The sequence below is a fragment of the Rhinolophus sinicus genome, linkage group LG09, assembly GCF_036562045.2.
Source record: "Rhinolophus sinicus isolate RSC01 linkage group LG09, ASM3656204v1, whole genome shotgun sequence".
Taxonomy (NCBI): domain Eukaryota; kingdom Metazoa; phylum Chordata; class Mammalia; order Chiroptera; family Rhinolophidae; genus Rhinolophus; species Rhinolophus sinicus.
In genome coordinates, this window is record NC_133758.1 from 4,267,805 (window position 1) to 4,295,304 (window position 27,500).

At 37.7% G+C, this 27,500-nt stretch overlaps 1 protein-coding gene across 5 annotated transcripts in view; it reads left to right on the forward strand.

Moving 5' to 3' along the window:
- The window catches only part of NETO1 (neuropilin and tolloid like 1), a 77,669-nt gene extending 60,643 nt beyond the window's left edge, over positions 1–17,026 (forward strand). Inside the window, exons 8-11 of one of the 5 annotated variants that reach the window (XR_012498689.1) lie at positions 10,155–10,268; positions 12,376–12,934; positions 13,900–13,988; positions 14,830–17,026. Coding sequence is in view for 3 of the 5 variants with exons in the window: in XM_074339843.1 (XP_074195944.1) it covers positions 10,155–10,268; positions 12,376–12,934; positions 13,914–13,974 (734 nt within the window). In the remaining 2 variants the exon portion in view is untranslated. Of the gene's footprint in view, positions 1–10,154; positions 10,269–12,375; positions 12,935–13,899; positions 13,989–14,829 lie in introns of those variants that run through there. The other 4 variants (XR_012498690.1, XM_074339843.1, XM_074339844.1 and 1 more) reach the window with 4 other exon arrangements.
- Positions 17,027–27,500: the final 10,474 nt, after the last annotated feature.

Sequence of the window (27,500 nt, forward strand, 5' to 3'; positions counted from 1 at the left end):
GGAGGAGTAAGGACAATGATCCTCTGCCATCTCAGCAGGAGCCAAGGGGAGAGAAAGGATTATCTGGAACAGATTTATGGGCGTGACTTTGCCTAAGAGCAAAATCCAACGAATTTCAAGCCAGGTCCACGAGGTTCCTGAGAAAAATCATTTCAGCAGAAACGCTGTCAGTTTGGAGTGAAAGGGACAGAGGGAACTAAATAGAAGGAGGTTGTTGGAACCCCAAAATCCTAATGGCATGAAGCAATCTGATAAGACTACTCGGCTGCAAACATATATTACCTTTTACGAGAAAGGAAGGATGACTCAGAGAGTAGAACCAAGAGCCTGGAGGGCAAGGCCTTCAGCTACAGATGATTAGTCCTTGAACCCGAAACATAATCCAGAAAAATCCGCCATTTCCCCTGCTGGGTTTCAAAACTGTGGTGGACCAGTGACTCCATTTACTCTTCATTCTCCCTTTTGTGAACCAGAATCTCCATAGCTACCATCTTAGCCTGTCCCACCATCGTGTGTAGGGAGTGTTAGGGCAGCTCGCTCTCATGAGCACATACATGGAGAGGAGCCAGGCTGGGCCTGATGGGCAGGCCCCTTCCAGGACTGCTCTCAGGAGCCTCATCCACACCCCATAGACGGTGAGAGTTTGGGCTTTGAGCTGATGCTGTACTGGGGTGATCCTTTTGTAAGCCTTGGGGCAGAGGGATATATTTGGCACCTGTGAGGGAAATGAAGCATTGAGGGCCAGCAGGTGGCCTGTGATGGGCAGAATTTTGTGATGACCCCAACAGTTCCACAGTGCACAAGGCTTGTATATAGCCCTCCCCTTGAGTGCAGGAAGAAACTGTGAATATCGTGGGGTATCACTCCATGATCATGTTACATTATATGGCAAAAGGGGTTTTAAATAAGTAGTTAAGATCCCTCATCACTTGACTTTGAACTAATCAGAAAGGAGTCTTCCCTGGTTGGTCTGACTGTACACAACACATATTGATATTAAGTTGTACGTCCTTTGCAAAGAAAGTCTAAAGGTCAGGATGGGCGAAGGCTGACCTCTAAGCTGCTGACCTTAAGGGAACACACTGCCGTGGTATAGAGAGGGCCATTTCACAGAGCATGGTGGGGGGCCTTTTGGAATTCAAAATGTCCCCCATTTGACAGCCACCAAGAAAACAGGAACCTCAGTCCGACAACCCCAAGGCTTCCATCACCCTGCATGACTTTGAAGAGGCCTCCATTCTCCAAATAAGAACCCAATCCAGGCAGCTTCCTTGATTTTAATCTAGTGAGACCCGAAGGAGAGAACTCAGCCAACTGAGACTTCTGACCTGCCTAACTGTGAGATAATACATGGATGTTGTTTGAAGCCAGGAAGTTTGTAAAAATTTGTTAATCAGCAATAGAAAACTAAAACATATTCATTTAATGTGATGGATAATCCAAATCTCAACCTATATATGTTCCTTAATATATTACTTAAATATATTATTTGATAGCAATACATTAATAAATATATTACCATTTATTAATGTATTGCTATTCCTAAATTTGGTAGTTCAAGAGATCTGGCAGAATATAATTGTAGGCCATAAAAAAAAATCATCACTCTAGCATCGGCTGGATGCTAGAAGTTGAGTATCTACTGCTGTTCTATTAACCTAGTCATCGATGAGTTTTCATTTCGATACTATTGGTATTCCTCCATTTGTTCTGTTTTCCTTCAGTGAGCAGGTAAGCACCCAGGCACTGATGGCACAAGGTGAGCAAGATGGCTGTTCCTCTTCAGGTGTCACCACACTCATTCTAATTAAGTTCAAGTGTGTGAGTCACTTCAGAAACTGTTATTTGTATCTGGTACTCTGTCCCACACCCCAACGACACACTTCCTCATTTACTTTAGTAAATTATCCACACTAACGCTGTATTTGAAGAAACCCAACTCTCCTCTTGTAGCATTTGTTTTTCTCCAGCAGTTGTTTACATTAGTTGGGTCTCTACTCTCCTGCACAGTGATTGATTGTTACTCAAAAGTCATTGCTTTCACTAATACTTCACGAAGGAGAGAAAATATTGTATACTAGAGGAAGAAATGTTACCCATTATAACACAGACTAAAATGTAAATTCACGTTTAACTGATAGAGATTTCCAGGTCTCACCATTATGAGTTGGTGCATTTGAAAAAAGATTAAGACCACTTTATTAACACGAAAAATATTTACTTATGTATGTCATATAGCAGCATAAATACCAGCTGGCATAGATTTAAATATCTACAATACACAAAATGTGCTGGGGAAATTGTTGAATGTGTGTCATATTTTCATACCTCTTTCTAAAGTAGACATAGAACAGTGTGGATAAAGAAAAATATCACCATATACAAATATACAGAGTTTAAAAAATGCACTAATATGCACAAACATAATAAAATAAAAAGGAGAAAGGTGAGCTGGAGAACAATTGGCACCACAAGTGCTAGGCAGTGGGTGAACATCCTGATGTTATAAAGAATAAAGTTTGTAGAAGACAATAAGAAAGTTATATAAGTACACCAATACAAAACAGGGCAAATAAAGTAAAAAAAAAAAAAAAATCTTAGAGAAACATAATTGGCCGTTGGTGGAGGAAACAAACAAGTCTACATAGGAGTACAGAAAGAGATGTAAATTAAAATAGGAATGAGACATCATTCTCACCTCTCAGATAGTTAAAAAAATTAGCAATAACAGAATACCCACTTTTGGAGAGAGTGGTAAAATGAAAACACATGTATGATGGTGGCAAAGTAAAAGTTTGCTAAAGGGCAACTGAACACTAGATATTACAATTCTAAAATAAGTTTAAAAAAAAAATAGGATCTCACCTGTTGAGCTAAAAAATTAACCTAAAAATATACACTAGTAATGACTATGTTTAAACCATTTAAGAGGTGGAAATTGCTTAAATAGCTAGGTTAAGTGTTCCTTGGAACGTTTATACACTCTTTAACTGTTAAGATGATGCGTTAGATTGATACTTAATAACATTGCACTATGTTAAGAAATAAGATTCTAAAAGCAAATAGCAAACAGAACACATGTACATTAAAAATAGACCCCTGTGAATATGTGCAATAAATATTTAATATATAGTATCTATAATATATGTAATATACATGTATAGGCGGCAATGCAATTGAAATATTAATAGTGATTAATTTTAGGTGATGAGGCTTTTTGTTTATCAGTATTTTCTGATTTTTCTACATGGCATGTTTATTATTTCAGTACACATGTTAAAACTAATAAAGAAATATAATTTGATAAACCCTTCTGAAGGGATTTATTAAATCTAAGTAAATAAAAGCAGTATTCATTTTTTATATTGGGATAATTAAGACTCATGTATAATAACAACAGAGTTTTTTGGGGAGAGGTGATAATGATGCCAACAGTTGATGGTACCATGTCACTATCTAATAACCTATTCTCTTAGACTCAATTATCACTACTGTCTTTATAATGTCTCCCCTATTTTCACCTCCAAGACACACTCAATGGATGGCGAATTTACTGCATGACAAAGGCTGATGGCTGAGCCCAGGGTTCTCCAATGCTCTTACTACCTGCAGGGAGCATCAGCTTTTTCTCTCCCAGGTGGCATGAGTGAATCTTTGAATTAGCCCTAATATTTTAAATGATGGCAATAATTAGAAAAGGTTGCTCTTGTAACATTTCACAGCAAATTGTGACTCAGGAGCTGTCAGGGTGTCCTGGATGAAACAGTTGCTCTCCCACGTCCAAGATCTCCTTTGCTTTTCCCATTTCTGTCTTTCCCTGCCCCCACTGCCATGTCCTTACATTACAGGGCAGCTGTAAGTTTTAAATATATGTGTCTGAGACGTATTATAGCACACGGTCAATAGACGGTGTGTCTACAATTGTGTCTATTCATGGGATAAGCGTATATTGACACGATTAAGTTAGCAGTTTCTTGCTTTCAAATATAATAAGGCTTTTAAACAAAGGAAAATGGTACAAAATTTTATAATCTCCCAGGGACTCCCTTCCCTCCCTCGCTCCGTCCCTCCTTCCTTCTAAACAGTTAGTTGAGTCCAGATGTACCATAAAGAAAATAACTGTCAAAAATATCTTAATATAAAGATATAAAAAATAAGTTAATTTTTGTTGGACATTTATCACTGACTTGCTCATTTAACTCAAATCAGTGAAAATATTGTATGCATATAGAGATATAGTTTAGTGCAATAACTAAACTTTAAAGTCAGTTTCATCAAGTAGTTTGGTGTAGGCTAAAACAATCATCTTAACTGAAATAATTGGGCTGCTATGTTTGTCTATTGAATTAGGAAATTTTGCAGAACTTTCATTGAAAGTTTGAGATCAACATGATCCGTAGTAAAGTTGGGGGTCTACCAGGGGTCTTGTGGACAGAAGAAAGGCAGCACATTCCTTGTCATTTTGGGTAGGATTCTTGTGTATAATTTATGAGTATATTGGTCTCTTTGACTCTGGCTTTACAGCTACTGTAGTTTATGCGTGTCACTGAAAATAGGCAGTACACGTTTATTGTTTGGAGATAGAAAACAAATATTCTGCATTGTTAGCCTTTGAACTAGCATATCACAAGACTGATGCTATTGTGGCCCATTTATAGTTGGCTCTAATTTGATTGCAAATCCTCCTTTGGGAGTTAGTACATTCAACCATGAAACCAAATACAGTACCTTTAACAGAACAGTGTGTATAAACTAACAACTGTTACAGATATGTGTACACCAGTCATGGAAACAAAGCCTGGGCCAAATGTCCGAGTTCTAATAATAATCAGAGTTCAGACCCCAACAAAATACAGTATCTTCCTTGCTGTAACTGTAGTCACGTCTAATTGCACACAATGAATAAATCATGTTGCTGATCAAAGGAAGACATAATCCTCATATAAAAATGTATAATAATTTCTTGGACTCAAGTAGTAATGGTTAAATCATGATGTGGATTATGTCCTCTGTGAGGAAAGAAATGGTCTTTATTTATAGAATATGATTTTCTCACGAAGGTGTTCCTCTTTTCTTAATATGATGTCCTTTGGAACAGTAGGAATATGCAATTTTAGCAGAAAGATGAGAGGGAATCTAATGCGAGTGGTATTAAATTGAAGTTTGTGAATAGACTTTCTTGCATTAAAAAAAGATTAAAATATATGTCAATAATACTGGATATTTTGACTGATAACTGAGTCACATTGGAACATAGTTTTAGAAGCAGATATTGATTTTTCAAAAAAAAAAGATGAAGATGATAAAGGAGATGAGGAGAAGATGCACAAATCTATTTCTGGCCTCAAATCTGATCATCATTTTTCAAATAAAATGCCATTTCTTCTAACTGCATAGCTCGAGGGCCATTTTAAGTTGAAAGTATTATGACAGGGAAATGTTTTCCATTTATTTTGGGAAAAACAAAACAAAACATTTGTTTTGGGGTTAATTCTGATGGCCACATATATTATTTATTTATTTATTTATTTATTTATTTATTTATTTATTTTGCATTTGCCTTTTTGCTATAATTAGAATATCACTGTAAAAAATGATACTTAGCAGCAAGGTATACATTGTTGTCATATTTTTAAGCTTTGTTCCCTTCTGTCAGGCACAGGCGGTGGTACACTCCAGAGCATCTTGAGTGTCAGAAAGTTTTAATAAGTCAGTGTCTTCAATGCTGATAAAAGTTGGATTCAGGAACTGAAGCAAGGACATGTCCGTGTCCTCCAAGCCGTTTCCTCATTCTGCTGCTTCTCCACATAGTTCTGTGACCATTTCCATTCCAATTTCAGATTGGAGAAATAATGAAGCATAAAAAAGAGCAGAAGCAGAAGATCCAAAGGAGTGTGTGTGTGTCTGTGTGTGTGATCACACACACGCGCATGTATGTGAGTGTATGAATGTGTATGTATGTGAGGCTGTGCACACACAGGCCAGCAGAGGGGGGTGAACTTCTGACAAACCTCAAATTAAAGAAGTTAAAAGAAAAGGTTTTGAGGAAAGCAAGGAGAATGTGTGTGGAGAGGAGACTCGGGACCGGGGCTGGGAGACGTGGGGGGAAGCATCTGACCTTCAGCCCCGAGGCGTTATTTAAATAATGTCATGATTTTTAAAGGAATATAGATCAAGCATCACTTTATTTCCAAATTTTCTTGATGAAGTGTGATAGTCTTTGACTCTGAATCTACCAATGATATTAATAGTTTTATTAACCATAAAGCACAGGTATGTCAAAGATCAATATTTCTGAGAGAAATCTGCCATTTTATTTTACATTTGGTTTTACTATTTCCTGAACAGTATTTGATGGACTTCTGGATTCAGTAAGAAATGGGGGAGAAGAAAGAAATAACTTAGAATGAACATTCGTGGCTTTAGCATTAAAATAGCAATTATAAATTAAAAACCCTTTAATTACAAAATTGGAGCAATATTTACATGTGCAAACTACTGAAAATGATGATGCATTGTGATTAGACCTCTCACATCATAGCATATAGGTTTCCTGATTCTTTACTAAAATTTTAAATAAAACTTCCTTTGTGTTAACATGGCTGCCGTTCTCTCTTGTCCTCCCTTACCTAATTCACACATGCTCAAAATTAATTTGGTTATCTCCTGCTAAAGTTTCTATTTCTTTAGAATCAGGACTATACAGATATAAACCATTGTTTATCCCAGATGCATTCATGGTTTAAAAGCATCATGATGGAGTGAAATGTAATTTCACCAAACTATGGTGCACACTGGCACCTAGTGGTCAAAATGGGAACATATGCGGATTTAAAAATAGAACCCAAAAGAAAGCAATGGTCCTGGAAACTGCTAGTGTGTGGTCCTCTGAATTTTGTGCTCTGTATCACTTCCTTAGTTGCCACTTTAATACCAGAAAAACTTAACAGTGAGTTTCTTCCAGATAACTTGGGGAATTAAGGCGGCTGGTTTTTAAGAGTCAAGAGCTTTTGATAGGTGTATATTGAATTTCTAAGTAGAATAAGTTCTCTACAATTTGGTAGAATACGTGCTTTGTCAGTAATAGTAAGAGAGCAGAGCAATGATGCTGAGGTTCGGTTTCTGAGAATATCCCAGTTTGTACTGGATGTGAAGACCATGGCATTGAAGGTTACTTCTCCACCAATAAACGCACCTGTCAGAGTTTGCTCCCTGGGACATAGCTCGGAGGAGCAGCCTGGCCAGAGTTAAATTTTTGCTCCGTAAGATTAACATATTAAAAATATCTGTTGAATATTTCCTACAAGCCTAAGCATGTGAAGCCCTATAAGAGATTAAAAACATATACATTTTTAAAAAGCCATGCCCCTAACCTCAACGAACTTGCTGGGAAAGATGATAGCATGTAGCGGTAAACTCGTTTAAAACTTGTAATAGGATTTACGGAAAAGGTAATTTCCTGTTAGGTTGGAATATTTCAAAACTGTATCGATGATGCAGTTCTGATGGGATTTGGAGTGCCAAGTGGAGAAGGGGTATTCCAGGACAGACAAGGCCTGTGTGGGTGGGAGGTCAGGGGGTGGGGGGGTGGCCACTAAGCCGAAGTTACCAGCAGCATGCCAGGGAGTGTGGGCAATGACGGGACGTCCGCAGAGTGTACCCGACGTGCTTGAAAGAGCAATAAGAACGTAGCGCGATTTGGGGGCACAAAGGTGCCACATGATGTTTTCCTTAGCAAGAGCTAGAACTGAGACTCTTTCTTAAACCACTGAAGATGCAACTATATGAGAGAAATATTCAGACATAAAAATATCAAGAAAATTTAGAATCTGATATGTTTTACTTTTGGTGTTTATGAAATACAATTGATTTGTCTTCAAGGAATGTAAGTTGTTATACATTTGTTTCTTTGCCATGGCAAGATTTGCTTTTTATTTTTATTTATTTTGTTGTTGTTTGCATGGCAATTCTATATATGTTAGCAATAGTAAGGGGGGAAAGATGGGCTACTACTACCTGGAATAATAATAACTGTAAACAGCGAGGATGATTCCAATTACTGACACATTTGCGTGATCATTTGATGTAAAGAAGTATGTCAGGAATGTGATTTATTGGCAGTGCTGGCTTCCCTGTACATTCAAGTCCAACCCCCAATATTTAATGATAAATGATGCTGGGACTTCGATTGGTAGCTTATAAGATATTTTCACAACTACTAAGCAGCAGAAACTGAAATCACATTTGGAGAATTTGGAGTTCAATCTCAGTGCTCTTACAAACATACTGTCATATTTCACTCAATTATAGAATGCAAAGTCATTTTTATTTACATGTTCATTTTTAAAAAGTAACCCATCCTATTTAATAGTAATTACAATAATTTTTCCAACTCATTCTAGAAGGTCAATAAATATTTATGCTCTTTTAAAGGTATTCTTTACTTGATGGATAACTGTACTTTCAAAACTACTGCAATTTATTAGGTAATGTGTCTTTTACATTTGTTACTAACGCATTTTGCAGCCACTCTAATCTATTTGCAGGAAACTCCTGTTTGTTTTGTGTGCACATTTTGACAACACTCATTATCTGCTAAACAGCCTGTATCAGCTCGACAAAAGCCACTGTGATTGACTTCAGAAATTCAAATTTAGTGTCTTACAAAAAAAGCACATTTTTGTGATAATATATTGCGTCATTAAGTTTTACATTATAAAAGGTTTATAGGATGCTTAACAAATCACTAGCCCAATAAAATGTTAAACATAAGACTTTTCAAAATGACTATTGCACATTTTGTACTCTCTAGTTCTAAATTTTTTTTTTTTCCAACATGACTGTTATGTTTTTTTGTGTGTGTTTTTGTTTTGTTTTGTTTTGTTTTGTTTTGTTTTGTTTTTTTAACCAGGGATCAAAAGTGAAACCAAGCTGAGGGAAGACGAAACTCCGTTCTTCTGGAAAAGGGGTGGGGGAAGGGCCCCGAGAGCTGTAAGGACCTGTTTCTCTTGAGTTGGCTCTATCTTTGCTGTGCTCTTTGATTTTCAAGCCTTGAGTGTTTGTTTCCTTATTTTAAGGATTCCTCTAGGAGTATTAAAATATATTAAATTGTCTCATGCAAAGTAGCTTCCTGACAATTTTGATTAATATCGAAAATACAGTTGACCCTTGAACAAAATGGGGGTTAAAGGCACCAGACCCCCCACACACAATTTTTATGAGATACGTGGGATGATTACAAAGGTGAAAACAAAAGTTAACTTTAAAGGACTGTCTGTCAACTATAAACCCTAATGCAGTATTACTTTAGAGACGGATTATTCTAAATATCCTGTTACTCTGATAATGAAAGAAATAATGTTTTCCTAATATCAAAGTTACATCTAACATTTTACTTTGCTATATTAAATTCTTCACTATTTCTTATGTTTATGTAGCTAAATTATACACCTTCCTGGGGTTCTTATTTTACCTCCCAGCCCCCTAAATGCATTGTAATATGGAGATCATGGACCTTGTACCTGAAGTTCCCAGAATGTGTGAAATGCATTCAAAATAGGCTAATTTCATCACCATATATATGTTAAATGTTGATGGGAATAATATATAGTTTTTTTATGTTTATCAGGATTATTTTTCTCCCGTTCTGAATTTCCATGACATTCTTTGTCTTTTTCATATGCTTAAATAATGTTATGGGTTTCATTTGATATATACCTTCTTCATTAGTATTGTGTAAGCATAGATTTTCAGAAGCATTTAAATTAAGTCTTTTTGCACAGGACAACTAAATATGTACAGACCGAATGTGAAGTATAATATTGTGCATGTGATAGGCACTTATGTTTTGCTCACTGAATGCACTGAGTAAAAAAAACAGAAGAGAACCGAATGGATAATGTATTTCATTTTTATGCTGGAGCTTTCCCGTGCCTGGTTTACAAGCCACACATCTCGAGAGGAACACCAGCTCTGTTAGTAACACAAGTAATAATTACCACCACGCCACCACTTCTGAAAACGTAATGTCAGCTGGTTTATCTCAGTTGGGCGGCAAATTATCATTGTGATCTTTGTGTTTTTAGATTTGCAATGTGAATGGTTTGCTACTGAGCATCCCTGTAACTCCTTTGTCTTTTTCTTTTGGCTTTTAGCTCCCTGTGAAGGCAACACATTCTTTTGCCACAGTAACATGTGTATTAACAATACACTGGTGTGCAATGGACTCCAGAACTGTGTGTATCCTTGGGATGAAAATCATTGTAAAGGTAATGATTCATCCTTGAAATTTGCAAAATCCCCTGCCTGGAGGTGGGGAGGACATTTATGCCAATGTTTATGTGGATCAGATAGCCTTAAAGATAGAGTATAGAGTGGCTTTTATGAACTTTGTGTGTGTTTTATAATCCATTGGTAAGCCTTTTTTTTTTTTTTTTGCCATCACTATGGCTGTAACTGAAAGTTTCTCATTCATTCACGCACAGTGAACCATCCTTAACCCTTGAAGGCTCATTAAAGACATCTCCGTGGGGCCATGGAGAGGCAACGGGAGCTTTCAGTGCAGAGCAGTTTCCTGTCACACCAGGTGCCCTGAATCTGTGGTGGCATCTGCCATTATTCCAGTTTGTCATCACTGAGTGGGGCCTGTGTACTCTGGAGAGAGCTTACTGAAGGCATGTGTGTGCTTTCAAGTACTTCCAGCCACTTAAACTCAGCTTCAATTTGGTACCTAAATGCTTTGCTTCCTTTCTGATGAAAACAGTTTGCAAAGTCCTGCTCCCTCCTGCAGCCTGTAAAGAGTCTGGTTCTGTAGACGTTGAGCTTGGCTTGGGTAGAAATGTTGCATGTGTTCGTAAAGTTGAAAATACCAGCCATACTCTTTTATTCAGATATAATGAGAACCAACTGGCAAAGGAAAAGAAACAGGCAGAGAACTCCTTCATGCTTAAAGTCCAGTATTCTCTATTCCAATACCTCCTGTGGGCAGAAGCACATAGGCAACGCACAGCAGCCGTGGTCCATACAGTGTGTAAGAGGGGCAGATCCGGCCCAGATATCTGAAGGCAGGACGTGAGCACCATCCATTTTGTGTCCAAGGAGCCACTTTGCAATGGATGGGAAATTAAATGTGTTGTGAAGAATCTCACTACAGCACTGTGAATTTCCATTGTGTTGAGCATGTCCACACTGGGTGCCAAACAATGTAGCTTTCTTCAGGGAAAGCTGTAGTGCTCTCTGTCCTTCTGGGCTGTCTCTCTTCATGGGCAGACCCTCCTGCACCGCAGCTCTGGGGGAAGGGGGAGCAGGGACAGTGGCGCCCCTCTCTCAGTCACATCTCGTCTTCTCAGCTGGCTTCCAGATGCTTCCACTGGATGAAGGAGCTGGGACCAGTGTGACAGGCCTCCATTCTCAGCCCTCTGCCCCTGAATTAGAGCCTCTGTCCTACCTGTTGGGCTGGTGGGGGAAGGGAGCCCCCATATCTCAGCCACCCCTGCTTGGAATTGAGCATTTGCAGTATGGATGGGAGGTGAGGAATGCTACCGGCTTGCCCCTCAGGGGAGGCCCTGTAGCTGCAGGCTGGAGCTGTGGGGAGAGGCAGCCAGCGTTATCTGGAGTCTCCCTGAGGACAGCTTTTATCATGATGAATTGGGGCTGGCGAGAGCTTAAATGCGACAATTACGGTTCTTCAAGAAATGTGGGAGATTTATTATTATTATTATTATTATTATTATTATTATTATTATTATAATTAAATGTACCTTCCTGTGCTGGGTGCCAGTAGGATAATTTCTCAGACTTTAAATGGTTGGGACTTTTAAACATAATTTTTTACCACTTATGGTTGTGTCACTGGGGAAAATGCCCAGATGCCTTTGAGCCACCATTCCAGAAATGTCTGTCGTAAAGTTTAGTTACCTTTTGGGTTCAGAATATTATTCTTGCTTTCACTTCAGTTATCCACATCAGGAATAAATTTACAACAATATAGGTGGAATCATGCCCCCAGTAGTGGAGTTTGGAGGTTTTCTTTACACCTGTGAGAAGAAAAAGACTTTACTGCTTTTAAAATGAAGAGATCCTTTGCAGATGTCATTCAAAAGGTGTTAGAAGACCTTCTCCCAACAAACATTTACATTTAAAGCAGGGATGCTGGGCAATGGGAGGGCTGTGTCAAGGCTAGACGACAGGGTCATTGTGAAAAGCGAAAATTTGGGTTCATTTGTAAAGACTTGTTCGTGCTGCTCTGAGCCTGTAAAAATTCTGTGCTTAGCCTGTTGCATCTTAAAGTTATCGGTCCGCGCTCTGACTCCCATATTAATGCGTGGTGGGTTGTGTCTTGTTCTCTCTGTTGTTTTCACTCCCCTCGACCTGTAGAAAAGAGGAAAACCAGCCTGCTGGACCAGCTGAGCAACACCAGTGGGACGGTCATTGGCGTGACTTCCTGCATTGTGATCATCCTTATTATCGTTTCTGTCATTGTGCAGATCAAACAGCCTCGTAAAAAATATGTCCACAGGAAGCCGGACTGTGACCAGACGGTTTTCCAGGAGGTGTTTGAGCCTCCCCATTACGAGCTGTGCACCCTCAGAGGGACAGCGGCCACCGCGGACTTTGCCCATGTGGCAGATGACTTTGAAAACTACCACAAACTGCGGAGGTCGTCTTCCAAATGCATCCATGACCATCACTGTGGATCACAGCTGTCCAGCGCGAAAGGCAGCCGCAGCAACCTCAGCACAAGAGACGCGTCTGTCCTGGCAGAGATGCCCCCCCAGCCCGCCAAGCCCCTCGTCCCGCCCACGAACCGAAGAAACATCCTTGTCATGAAACACAACTACTCGCAAGAGGCTGCCGCGGCCTGTGACATCGACGAGATCGAGGAGGTGCCCACCACCAGTCACAGGCTGTCGCGACACGACAGAGCCGTCCAGCGGTCAGTATCAGTCGATTTCTTGATGACAACCATAACCTGAGGACAGAAATGCTTCCAGAACCTTGTGTTCTATTTGGTCTTCACATTTCAGTTTCTCTTTTGATTAATGATTTCAACCATAGTGTCTCGACTTTGTCCCTCTTCTTTTTCCCGTTTCAGTGCGCTCTCCATACGCTTTCGAAATCTCATCCATGTATGTGTATGTGTGTGAGCACACAGACCAAAGATACTTATTTCTATGCATACGTAATATGCATTTCTACAGAAACTATGGTTTTAATTTATATCACAGATCTGCATTGCAAATTTCCATCCACATGCTCACAAGTGTTGTCCCAATCAGTATTTATATCTTTTAATAGATTAAATGATATTTTGAAATAGTTGCCTTACCGAGGTGGTTAATCCCATCTTGTTGAATAATTTTAAAGTAGAAATAGCATATTTTGCAATATAATGTATTATATTTTTGGTATGAAATGAAAATACTTTTTTCCACATATCATGGAGTAGTTATATTACAAATTGCATAGGACAGCATGCTATGCTAAATGCTTGATATTTATATTGAAATGTAGCAAACATTAGTAGAAACATTTCATTCATTTTCCTTTTAATAGAGACAATATTATCTGCATTATATTAGTAGCCCTAAAATGAGTAAAAAAAAAGGAGGAACGAAAATTTAAGTTTAGGGAAACAGTTATTTTAAATCCCCAAGTCCAGTCTATTTATGTCTTGTTTTGCATGTTCACTAGCAAGTAGTTTGTTTTGTAAATGTACATACTTTTCCAATTCATCATCCATCCTCAAAACCTAAAATATTTCAGTTGATTTGATATTTTTGCATGCTGATATCAAAAATATATTTCCATAGTTTTATGAATTTTTAGGAATGCTTTTAAGTAATGACTTGTGTGCATATTTATTTTTGTGTGCAAATATTACTTTGTTGAATGAAATAGCCGTAACGTTCCAGGTTCTGCCTCATTGGGTCTCTAAGCAAACATGAATCTGAATACAACACAACTAGGGTCTAAAAAGAAAATTCAAGGTAAGCAAATGCCCTCAGTCCCTTCTCCCACTTTGTTCTATTCTGTTTTGTTTTGTTTTGTTTTGTTGCACTCGTCTTGTATTCTTTTAGGGAATGGGTTCTTTATTCATTATTTCCTGTGATACGTGTTTCATAACCTTTCATGACGAGAGATATAATGGATTCAATGCTGATGGAAGATGCTTCTTAGTACATGTATGTTTAAAATAAATGTGAATATTCTCACCATGAAGCATGGTGCTACAGTGTTAGTAAAAAGATATTAAAATAACGAGTTAAATTTTACATGTGTTAAGGCAAAGATACAAAAATTAGTGACCTCTTCCAAGCAATAGCAGAAGAAACCCAAGGTTTTCATAATTTAAAAACTTGAATATTGTCTCAATATAATTGAAGTCAATACATAAAATTGATAATAATTTTATTGATTTAATTTGGCAACATTTCACTCCAAACTCATACACTAAGTGTTCACTGGTTCTTCTCCAATGTGTGCACTCTTATTTTTGCATGACTATGTAGGTTATTTCATCAAAATTAATGCAGCATGTTACGTTGGATGCTTGTAATGTGGAGCGTGTCATAAGTACCAGTTGTCTGTGTGTACCTCTAATTTGTCGCTGGGTATCGTAATGGCTTTACTTTTAGCATTTGATAGTCCATACCTATATTAGACTAATTTGTCCCCAGTGAAATTTGCTTGACAGCTAATCTCTTTAAAACTCCTCTGACCTATGAACTAGGTGAATGCTATTCCATGCTCTATATTACCTTGATACATTGGTGTATTTGTATGCATTTTTCAATGGGAGAAAATGTTTTAACTGTGTTTTATTTTCAGAGAAGAACTATTTATACAAACATGGGGACTGTGAAAAGAAAATTCTATAGTGAATTGTGAAAAGTGGACATATTTCTAAATTCATTCCACTGCCTTTATCCCAACTTAAGAATTACAGACATTTGTTATTTCTTCAGCAAGACACCCCCGCTGCACAATGACTTGTTCATTTCCTAATTTGGTTGCTGGCCACCAAGTGCTCCTTAGTATTTAAATACATTTTGAGATTTACTGGAAACTTGAAGAAGAAATTAGTTCCTGATTAAGACTACCCCGACTTTATTTTTGCTGTCGGTTTCACTTTGTTTCTATGTTGTTTTTCGTCTCTGTTATATAGTTGTACATTGTGTGATCTGTGAAAAAAAAACCCACGATTTTGGATGAACTTTGCATTACATGTACACTGTTTTCATTATATAGACTGCTTGAGAATAGTGCGTTCCTGAGTGATTTTGAACATGCTACAGTGAAAAGTGAAAATATGGACCCTGGAAACACCAGCTAGAGGTCTTACGGACTATAACATCTGTTATTGTGTTATGATTAAGTGCAGCCAAAAGTGACAAGTAAAATTACTAGTTTGCAATAAGAACAATCTCAGTTTTTTGGTCTTTCCTATATACCCTCAGTTTCTTTTTTGTTTCTTATCAAAGGAAAATGCCCAGTTTCAGAAATAGTTTTTGAAATCAGGTATTTTACCATTTATACCCTTCAATAGAAATGTGTTTTTTTTGTTTGGTTTTTTTTTTTTTTTTTGATTGAGCACTTAGCAATATGATTGAATTGACAGTTTGAGAAAATACCCTGCATGTCAGTTCTGGATATTTCAGTTGGAAAAATATCCTTTTTATTAGACACATTGTAAAAAGCATGCATCCTCGAATACTACTGTTACTCTTCCATTTCTTTGTGTCATATGCTTGCTACTTGTAACTTTTTATATAAAGATATATAAAAATGTATAATAATTTCCTAATTTGAGTTAAGAGAAATGTTTTCTTCTATTAGAGTGATAAAAAATACTGACTTACATAAGTCCACACTTTATATCAACTCTTTCCACAATTTAAGCTACAGGACATCCTTTAGCATTGAGGCTTATATCTCCAAAATTTTATGGAATATGTTTTTGTTTTAGAATAGGAGAGTCTTTTTTAAATGCTTTAAAATCACAGTCCATTTTATAACCCACACCACACCATTCTGAGTTGTTCTTATACTAAAGGCACATATGATACCTGAAATCTCACTGATTAAGATGTGTTTAAATATAAATAAAGTCAAATCATATATTTAGTTGCTGTTGAATTATATACACACTCTATAAAGTTTTATTTAGTGATTGGGTACTTTTAAAATATTGAATGTGCATTCTTAGAAAATAAATTTTAAAAATCAGAATTACTATTAATCTGCTTGCCACCATTTCCAAAACTGCTGAATTCTACAGAATTCTGTCCTTCAAACAGTAAAGCAGTCTTGTCCATCACAACTCAGACCTTATATCTCAAGCAGGCTTTACAAACTGAACAGATGAATTACCCACACACATCCCTGTTAAGAATTCAGTTTCCTATGCCACAAAAACAAATAAATGGAAAAGAAAAGAAAATTTTAGTGATAGAAAAACTAAAGGATCATAACCATTCTGAATAGTCTATATTGAAAAAATGTCAAGCTACAGAAATAATCATTCTCATGAATTTGATAAACCGGTAAATAGAAAAAAAAAAATCGAACATATTATAATAAAGAAAGATTATGTTTTTATTTTGCTACATATTTTTATATACATTGCTCATGTTAAAATTTAGCCTTTTTAAATTGATTTGACAGATTTATTTATTATCATACCTACTTTTATGCTCTTTAATTCAAAGTTGATGCATCTGCATCCAAAGATAGTTTCTTTGAAATGATTAACCATATTTTATATTAATTTATTTAGAAGTCTTCATAGGATCCTTTACACTTTGATTGAATGATCTCAAAAAAGTATGATGTACGTGACAAGACTCTTTATAACAGTAGAAAGACAGGTAAATAAATTAGGTGAACAACTCACAATCACTTATTCTGTAGGTGTCTACAAGCCTTCCATCTCCTCCAGTTCTTCCTAAATATACAGAATTCTTCTGATTTGCTGCTTCACTGCTTAAAAGATATTTGCACCAGAACTCCACTAATGGAGACTTAGGGGAAAAAAAAATCCAACTACACTAAATATAGTGATAAAGATAGATTGCTTACACCTATTAATATATAACAGCTGCATAGGAACACAAAAACATATTTCAAATGAAGAATAGGCCTCCTTTGTGGTAATATGAAGCAATGTTAACAACGGGCATTGGCTAATCAGAAAAGAAGACAGTGATAATGCAGAGGCAGGGTCCTGGGTGTGATCCGTTGTCCGTGGTTTAACTCTGGATGCCAGATCTTGGAAGTGGGGGCTCCAGGATACGTGGGAAATTTTCTTTGGAGGCCTCTAGAGGAGGCTCTTTAAAAGCCAGTATTCAGTATTGAAATCTATCCATATATTGAAAACTCCTATTTATTGACTATATTGGACCATCTGAATATCAACCTTGGGCTTACTTTCAAATGGGGAGACTCTGGTAAGTAAGGAATGAGATGCTTCAAAACTTTCGAGATATTTCAAATCAAATTATTTTAGGAAATAATTATATTTTTGATAAAGTGAGTTCAAATATTACTTACATAAGTGCTTTAGTAATTCCATAAGATGTTTTCAGTGATGTAATTACACACTGTTAGGTAATTTGAAAATAACTGTTTTCATTTTATTTCTGTATGTTTGAATTCACTTTTAAAACCTGGGAGGCCTGTCATTCTGTGCAACACCTACGAAGCCCCGAATTAACCTATTTACTTTTGTCCAAGTGCATTTTGGTTGCTTAATTCAAGGTTGGTATGCTGATTGGGAAATAGGACTTTTTTTTTTTTTACCTGATTTTATACACATGCCATTTTTATGTATTCTTAGAAAGTAAATTTTAAAAATCAGAATTACTATTAATCTGCTTGCCACCATTTCCAAAACTGCTGAATTCTACAGAATTCTGTCCTTCAAATAGTAAAGCAGTCTTGTCCATCACAACTCAGACCTTATATTTCAAGCAGGCTTTACAAACCGAACAGATGAATTACCCATACACATCCCTGTTAGGAATTCAGTTTCCTATGCCACAAAAACAAATAAATGGAAAAGAAAAGAAAATTTTAGTGACAGAAAAAATAATCATAACCATTCTGAATAGTCTATGTTAAAAAAAAGTCAAGTTACAGAAATATTCTGTATCATATTAAATCGTATTGCAACATAGACATGTAATGTTTGATTTGTCATAATTAACTTACATTTGATTTTGTAATTAAAATGAGGCTAGAAACCTAATTAGAGATTCGTATCTTTGGACTTTTAAATGAGAACAATCCACATTTTAGAGATGCTGGCTTTTCTATTATTCCACTTTTTTCTTTTTCCACTAAAAATATTTCAATGGGTCTGACTCCACAAACTGTTATTCTTGGTGTTTAATAAAGTTAGGTTTTTGACATTATCTGAACATTCATGTAAGCTATTGCATCAACTTTTCCTATAATTTTCTCTTAGGAATTTGAGTTTTCCTCAAATTTGATAGCTTTTTAAAAAAAAATTCCATGAATGGATTTTCCTCAACCTCAGACTATCACACTAAATTGCAAAATATGATACTGATTCTTGTTGCCTTATGAAAGGGATAGCAAGTAAGTTATTGGTGTTTTGGTGATAAAATAAATAATAGCATTTTATCTTATGAAGTTTGTATATTTCAATGATCAAAATGAGTCCTGTCAGAATCCAACTCGGGGGAGAGGGAGGTTAAATAAACAAAATCATTAAAATTGTCTGATTCCTGAATGTCTATGATTTCAAAAGTGGGCTTCAGTGTTGTGCGACTTCACTAACTTGAGTGAGTTTTTGTGTCATGCCCACTGCACACACACCTCTTCCTCCCTTTGCTCATTTCCGTTTATGACACTCATGAGACAGAGGTCCCAGCCAAGAAGTTGTTAAGTAGATGAAAGTAAAATAAATAAAACTTAAATTAATTATTAATATCTTATCCACTCTTAGCCATATTGATAACCTTATGGATACCTTATTCATATCTTATCCATTCAACCTTAAGGTTGAATAAAGTAGCAAAATTATATTGTTCAAATAGCCAGAGATGTGATTTCATAAAAAAAAAAAAAAAAAAAAGTCCTGTTCCATAAATCTGAGGCCCTTTGTTAATAAAGAATTATCCTGATCATTTTATTAATGAGTTTGCTTAAGTTGTATTATGGATATCTTTTAACTGAATTATTCAAACAAATCACACAAGGTAATGAAAATAAATACAGATTACTGATGTCAGGCGCTCCTGGTCAATCTCATTATTAAGATTATTTGAACCCTGAAGTCTACGATTTCAAAAGGATTTATAAAAGTATATTATGGCCTATGGTCCTGTACTTCCTTGTGTGTTATTACAGAAGTGAACAACTCATAATACATCTTTAATTCCTTCGAGGTGCGAATAATAAACTTGACCTGCTTCAGACTGATATCATTTACTAGTGTTGGTTTCTAGAAGTTTCTTTTTCCTTCTCCAGTGTTATCGCGTAAACCATTTCTGAAATTCATGATTATTGTGCAGCCAACATGCTCTTACTTATCCCCAACTCTTACCACCTCTACAAACTCAGACGCTGAAGCATGTTAGTTTACATTGGTTCATTCTTTGAAAAAATATTATTCTTTTGCCCAGGAGGGCACATTCATAGTCACAGATATAGGCAACAAATGTAAAAGTGACCAGAAAACATAAGCAGTGAATTGCTTGAAGTACATATCAGTTCAGTACACTTAGAAACCATGGGTCTTTCTAGATTATTTGTTTCTCACAGATGCTACCTTTATGAATATGTCTTTAAAAAAAAAATTACCCTTGAAAAGGCACCTTTTCCAGGTAGATCATTATTGTTAAGATGTAGCCTATGAACACATTTTTATATAATATACTTGCCCAATTTTCTGAAAGGACAGTCTTCGTGTGATAACCAGATTAATTATTTAACTAGTTAATTGATTAATATTAACTGAGAATATTAAAGTATTTTATAAAATGTTAATGCACTTGGAAGGAGATGCGTACTCTCTCTCCTTTTCTCGAGCCTGCCTCTTTCTCCCAGCTCCACTGAGACTTTTCTAAACCAGATAGGTATTTTCTGACCTGATGCTTATTTTTCAGTCACTTGTATAGACATCATTTTTTAGGGACGGTGCTAGTTGGTAAAACATGATATCTCACCTGCCAATCGCCCCTGCTCGGAATTGCCAGGGCTGGGACTGTGCAAACTAGTGTGTCCTTTGCTGCTGAATCCGGTTCAGCTCTCATCACAGAGGGTAATAGAGGAAACTGGAAGACGCATGAGGACGAAAAGGACTTGCTTTGTTGTTTGCTTCCCGTTCCTGACAGCATCGTCTTTCAAATTGAACAGCAGCCTCCAGCTTCTTTTAGCACTCAGGGACCATGCTTCATGCCTTCAGAGCTATTGGCTCTTGTGTGCCCTCCTCTGAGCTCTGAGCCCTGCGTTTGCAGGACATCTTCTCGATTCCAGATCCTGGAAACCCCAACTATTCCCATTGCTTCCTCGGTCCTAGGGCTGGTCAGGCTTCGTAAGAACTTATCATCCTTGTTTCACCTCCTTATTCCCTGTCGTCTCTCCAGCCTTTCAACCTGGGGAACAGAATCCCTTTATCTGTGGATGTACCTACTGTGTTTCCCCGAAAATAAGACCTAGCTGGATCATCAGCTCTAATGAGTCTTTTGGAGCAAAAATTAAATAAGACCTGGCCTTACCTTATAGTAAAATAAGACTGGGTCTTTGTGGGGACAGAGCCAGGAGTGCAGGTTCCAAGCTCTCGGCCTCAAGTGGAAAGGTGTTGACTCAGGTAGTAAATGGCCAACTGTGATTGGATGGCCATCAGCTGTGGCTAGGTGGCCGTCAGCTGTAACCAGTGAGCCATTGGCCACTAATATAACTGCCACAGAAAATGGGGGCTAGCAAGAAGATGGTGGCTGAGCTAGCAAGAGCGGATTGCAGAGAGGCGGATGCCGCCAGCGAGAATATAGTGGTATGACTCCCCTACCTATGGCTCCATGGGTGTTCCTGTTTGGCCTCATCATGTCCTAAATTCTTATGTGGGGAGCGGGACTAGAGACCCCGCCTGACACCCTGCATGACAGTCTTATTTTAATTTCTGCTCCAAAAGATGCATTAGAGCTGATGGTCTGGTTAGGTCTTATTTTTGGGGAAACACGGTAGTATGTTTTCTGTTTTACTGGCCAGTGGATTATGATGGATTTTAACTGGGATTTTTTGTTAAGCGCCTTTTTAAATTCTTCCCTGAAATTCTGTTGCTTAACTTATGAAACGTTGCCTAATTCAATTTCACATGATAAAAAAGTATGTGGCTAAATTATTTCTGGAATATTAGTTCTATAGCATGAGCTATTAAATTTGGTATAACTACAATATATATGTTTATAATAAGCATAAATTCTCATGGTGATTTAAATGGTATAGCATTTATAGTATTAAAATGACATGGAAATGAAAAAGCATGGGTCCTCTTTCTAATTTATATGCCTGACCTGGCCAGCTGTAGGCAATTTCTTAATTTATTTATGTGGACCGTAATCAGTTCTTGCAGATTTCTCAATTTTACTTGATTCTCTAAATTAAAATCCTTTCCAGAATGGCAGGATTGTATGGACATACAGATGCCTTCACCAGAGCCCGGAAACCGGCCCTTGTCTGTTAGACGTTGCAAAGCATTTCCTGGGGAGTTAACAACTTAAATTCTAACTAATCAGCCACGGGTTTGGAAAGTTAAACTCTTATCACTTCACTTTTTCACAGGGAATGACTTCAGATCTGATCACCTGATAAGAATTTTAATCTTTCTAAAGTCAACCACCGTCCAACTTTTATCTCAAGGGAACCCGGAGACAAGGAAATGTGGCTGATAGGTCAATGGAGCAATTTTGACTCAGTCAGTGGTCTGTTTAAACTGTGGTTTCCTGATTACACCGGGGTAACACCTATTTTTCTGGCTTAATCAGATGAAACCATAGTTTGTTTTGATGGACTCATTTCATACCCCCTAAAAAAAATTATCCATATTACGTTAATGTGGATTTTTACCAGAACACCTCATATGTGTATATTCCTGTTTTCCTAGCAAATTTGGTTATTTCTTAAGGCACACGGAAAAGAATGGGTTCTATCTGAAAAAAGAAATAACCAGCAAAACAGTAGCTCTGCATTGCAACCCAGGTGTATAGCACAGTGGTTAGCCATTTATGTAATATATGCAGCGATCCCCCTGAATAGTCTGGTACCCACCTGGCACCACACATAGTTACTACATTATTGATTATTTCTGAAGAACAACAATGGTCATTGGGTGGAACACCCTTGAAGTTTAAAAACTTATATATTGCGATAATTTCACTTAATTCTACCCAGTTGACTGTATGTGGGGGGAGGGGAGGAAGGAAGACATCAGAGAAACAATTAGCGTGCACAAAGAAGCCTGCAGAAATAACAAGGTGAATGCTTACCCTAATTGCTTGTGGGGACAGAGTCAGGAGTGCAGTTTCCAGGCTCTCGGCCTCATGTGGAAAGATGCTGGCTCAGGTAGTAAATGGCCATCAACTGTGATTGGATGGCCATCAGCTGTGGCTAGTTGGCCATCAACTGTAACCAGTGAGCCATTGGCCAGTAATATAACTGCTGTGGCTACGCTAGCAGAAAAGAGAAAGAAATGGGGGCTAGCAAGAAGATGGTGGCTGAGCCTGCAAGCAGCAGCGGAGTGCGGAGTGTGGATTGCAGAGAAGCAGACAGCAAGTAGCAGATCCTGTGGCTCCTGCTTCCTGTGTCTCCAACCCAGCTGCCAGCGAGACCATAGTAGTATGACTCCCCTATCTATGGCTCCGTGGGTGTTCCTTTTTGGCCTAGCCATATCCTGCATTCTTATGTGGGGAGCAGGACCAGAGACCCCGCAGGACGCCCCGCACACCTACTTTTACATCAAGTAGTGCTGTATGGAGAAAAGCAATGACACGTATTGGTCCTGTCCTCAGTTGGATTATACCCACATATACAAAAGGATTTTAGCATCATCAAAACAGAAATAGTAGCGATATTCTCATCCATACCTAGGAATGAGACTAAGGGTTTAATATGCTGATGATGACTTTGGTGTATTATATATTGACTATATATTTTTTTAAATTTTGTACTCCACAGAATACACTTCACTTTTTATTATTAATTTGGCTGCCATTTATTTAGCATATGAAGTTGGAGCCCATTGAGCTCATAAGAAATTATGTACTTTTGTAATAGGTAAAGTATTGCGAGAATATGAAAATAGTGCGTTCACGTAAGCATATATTTTAAAAGTCTGGATTTTTCTATCGTAGATCATAAAGATTTTACCATGGGCCAAGTGGTAGCGTATTCAGTGATTTATGGTGGAAAACAAACAGCGTCTCATGTGCTGAGTGTGGAAACTGAAACGTATAAAATGATAGCACTGTCAGTGGTGCTGTCATAAAGATTAATCAGAGGAAGTCCTTTGAAAACAAAACCTGCCATTAAATGCTCTATGTAATTAACATGAGCTTCAGACCCATCGATCAGCATCTGCTAAATCGTGATTAACGAAGACGAATGGGTTGCTCGCCACTACAGGTGCTACTTATTCCTGTTGTCTCTGTGTCTCTGAGGGATAAGAGAACATTTATCCATAATTGTGCTGCGGATTTATTACTGTTGGGATGACTATCAATGTCCACACAAATACATTAGCGTTCGACTCAATCATCTGATCACAAGTGCTAGACACCGTGCTGCAACCTGTGACTAACCAGATTGCAGACACTGTTAGAAGTGAACACTGCTGTGAATGCAAAATGCGATTTATTGGGTATAGTATTTCCAAGAGTAGGCTGAAAGAACACTAGGTCCACAAAAGGTAAAGTTAGGGAACATTTCCCACACTGTGTCAGAGAGAAAGTATCTGGGGCCCGTTCCCAATGAAGAATATCACCTACAGCGACAACAAAGGCCCCTGGTTTCTGCCTCTTTTACGTGAAATGCTCAGTCATGACCGTGAGTGATGACAAATGGCACCAATGCCCAAAAGGAAATGTGTTTGGTGTTTGCCTCCACATAAGTTCAACAGGGTTTTGTCAAGTTTTAATGTATACATTTAAAGAACTACACAACTGTCTTACAAAAAAACAATTGTGTTTGTGTTCTTGGAAGACTCCTATGTGGGTTACTTAATGTTACAGCTTCTTTAATATCCACTTTTCCTGCTTATCGTCGTTATTTACCCTTCATTCACTGTTACTGGTCATCAGTCAACTCTCAGTACCGAGTGCCTGCATTCCTGTTGGGTGATGCTCACTGGGCACCGCTCGGTCCCCCTCGCTGCTGAGATGACCATTAGTCTATGTGCCAACAGTGAGTATAGAAAACAGCCGTCGCTCTGGACTGAGATCTCCGTAGAGGACGGGGACTCTGTATTGCATGTTTGAATTATTCTCTTACATTGTCTGATACAGGCCCAGGAACAGAGCAGGCTATCAGTGTGTATTTGGTGAATGAATGTATAAATTATTCAAATAAATTTGTTAAAATAATAGTTTATGTTTAGGTTTGTGGTTTATTTGTTTTTTCTCATGTCAAGGGGCCATGACCATTTTCAATACTCTATTATGACATCAAGATGGATACTTTTTGCCTTGATGTGTCAAGCCCCAAGGCATGGTTCTGCTTTGACAGTCGGCTTGGCGTCAGTAAAATGCAACCCATGAAGGCAATGGCTCCTGCAACAAGCATTTGTTTCTCCTTCAGAGCTGCTCCACGTTTCTCTTTCTGGAGGCCAGTCTGCAGGCAGAGCCCTTATTGGCGACACACTATCCTCACTGGGGAGGAAAAACGAGAGTTGGAGGAAATGCAAGTGATATTTCTGAAGCATCTGCTTGGTCTGGGCTCATGCCACATTTACTCACATTCCATTGGCTAAAACTGTAACATGGCCAGACCCCAAATCAGTGGGAGGTGTGTAAAATTGTCTAACGAAGAAAGGGGGAGCAAATAGTTGGAGACCATAATACAGTCCAGCTCATCTCTCCATAAAATTGATCCTGTAAAACAGGTATCTTTCAGAAAGTCATCTCTATTTTAACTATAAAATTCAAGGACCATCATTTGTTATTTAAAATGTTGAACTAAAATTAGAGAAATCAGAAAGTTCTTTGGCATCCAACACACTGAGTTGAAGCTTTGCAATTATCTGTGAACTTTGTAAGTTTCATGGTTATATCTCCTCTGTGAATCTCAGTGTCAGTATATGAATGTATTTTTTAAAAAATGAGTTCAAATACCTACCTTATAGAATTTTTGTGCAAATTACATGATAATTTTAAAAAGTTGCAATGACAGCTCCAGTAGCATTCTCTCTCTCTCTCTCTCTCTCGCTCTCGCTCTCGCTCTCTCTCTCTCTCGCTCTCTCTCTCTCTCCCTCCTTCTCCCCTTCTCTCCCTACTCTCTCTTTCTCTAAAACATCTTTATGCTAGAGTAAAGAGTTTCACTGTGTTGTTCAGTAACATTTGACTTTCTGAACTCTATTCTCAGTACTTTTAACAAGAAAACACCACAGCTAACTTGTCACAATCTGGCCTTGGTATTGAAAGCTGGGGCTTGGTTTCCATCTCCATGTCCCTGCTTCACTGTTTTCTCTATTTTCCTTCAGGCAATAATCCATTCTCCCAACCATCAGCAATAGATATAAAAAGGAAGGGTTTTGTTTTTCCTTTTTAACTCTAGAAAGCTCATAGGTCACTGTCATCCCTTCACTCATTTCCTGAATCCTTCTTCATAAGAAAGGTATTGAGAAACTTATTAGTATCATTACTGGCAGCAAGAAACTCAACTTTTCAATTTCGTTCTTAAAGAATCTCTCATGTCTCCCACCCACATTCTTTCAAAGCAATATAGTGACTGTACTGTCTTCCAACTTGAAATAATTTGATTGCTCCTGAAATGAATCTAAACTGAAATCAAAATACTAACGTTTAATGAATCAATTAATTAAACTGTACACATTGACTTTACCCAGTTTCATGACAATTGGTTGCTATGCTGTAGTGTTCCTCAGGCTCTTAGTAAAAATCAAGAGTTTATTAATTTGACTTTTAACCAGCAGCAACAAAAAATAAATCTTTATGGTGAGAATCGAAAGTGTTATAATGTATATATAATTATATATGTACCTATTATATAGAATAAAGTTTTGCAGTGCCATAATTTAATTGTGCTCCTGTAAAAGCTTTCTCATTTTTATATTTCAAAAAATATTTATGTGTCCACTTAATCCTTTAATCATGGTTTCATGTATTAAATGAATATTTATGGATTACAGTTTTTGTGCTAGATACCTATATTGGGACCCTGAAATTTAAATATGAACATTTTCTCACATGGAAGACAAGTCAGCAGAGAATTCGTGTATCATAGATTCAATTCAAGCTATATAGAATTACAAATGTAAGGATATTTATACTTATACTGCTTAATGCAAGTGTAAATGGAATATTGTGAAAGCAGCCACTTCCCTAAGAAAGTGAAAAAGATATGTTCCTACATGTCTGATATTGATCTGGTGGTTTTGGATCCTCGTGACCTCACAGTGACAACCACCTTCTCTGGAAGAGGCTGGGTGCAAGTGTGGTTTGCCTGGTTACAAAGCCTATGCCACTTACGTGACACTTAAGCTGGGAGTCAAAGGAAAATTAGGATTTTCCATGAGAGGAGCCTTGCCAAGGGCCTTCCAGGGATGGAGACGGCTGCTAGGGTTATAAAGTGGACAGAATGTTCCAGATGCTCTGCCTGACAGGTGAGACGTGGAGGCCAGGTGATCTAATTTCCATGGTGATGGTCTCACTCAGCTTTCCATCCTGCAAATTAATAAATCCACTAACCATTCACTCCTGTAATTCAAACTTTGCTGGCACCATGCTAGATCTGGAGAGACAAGGATGAACAAGAAAAGAATGGCCCTGACTCGGAGAGGGTTTAGTCACTAGCAGAGGAAAAGAAACTCATTGAATATTCACACACACACCAATGCAGGGTTGTGGGGAGTTCAGGTTCTTGGAAGTCTGGTGTGAGAAAAGCTACCCTGTTAGAGCAGAAAGCAGAAGTCTAATCAGTGTGGACCAGTGAAATATCAACACTTCTCTTGGCCTCCGAATCCAGAAATTACCTACATTTCTGTCACTTTTACTGGGCCGAGGTTTCTGGATCCACCTTCAAATCACTCCCATGCTCCTAATGCCAACTCTACCTCCTCCACTTGCTCTGAGCCCTTTTAGGGTTTTCTAATGTTTCTTTTAGCTTCAATCGGTTTGGACTGTGGTTGATCAACTTCCAGCAAAACCACGACCTCTTTAAGCATCTTTGAGGTCTCTCTCCCTTCCTTTCTCAGTCTCCACATATAGTATTTCTTGTCCATCACTGAAATAATTACTGAAATG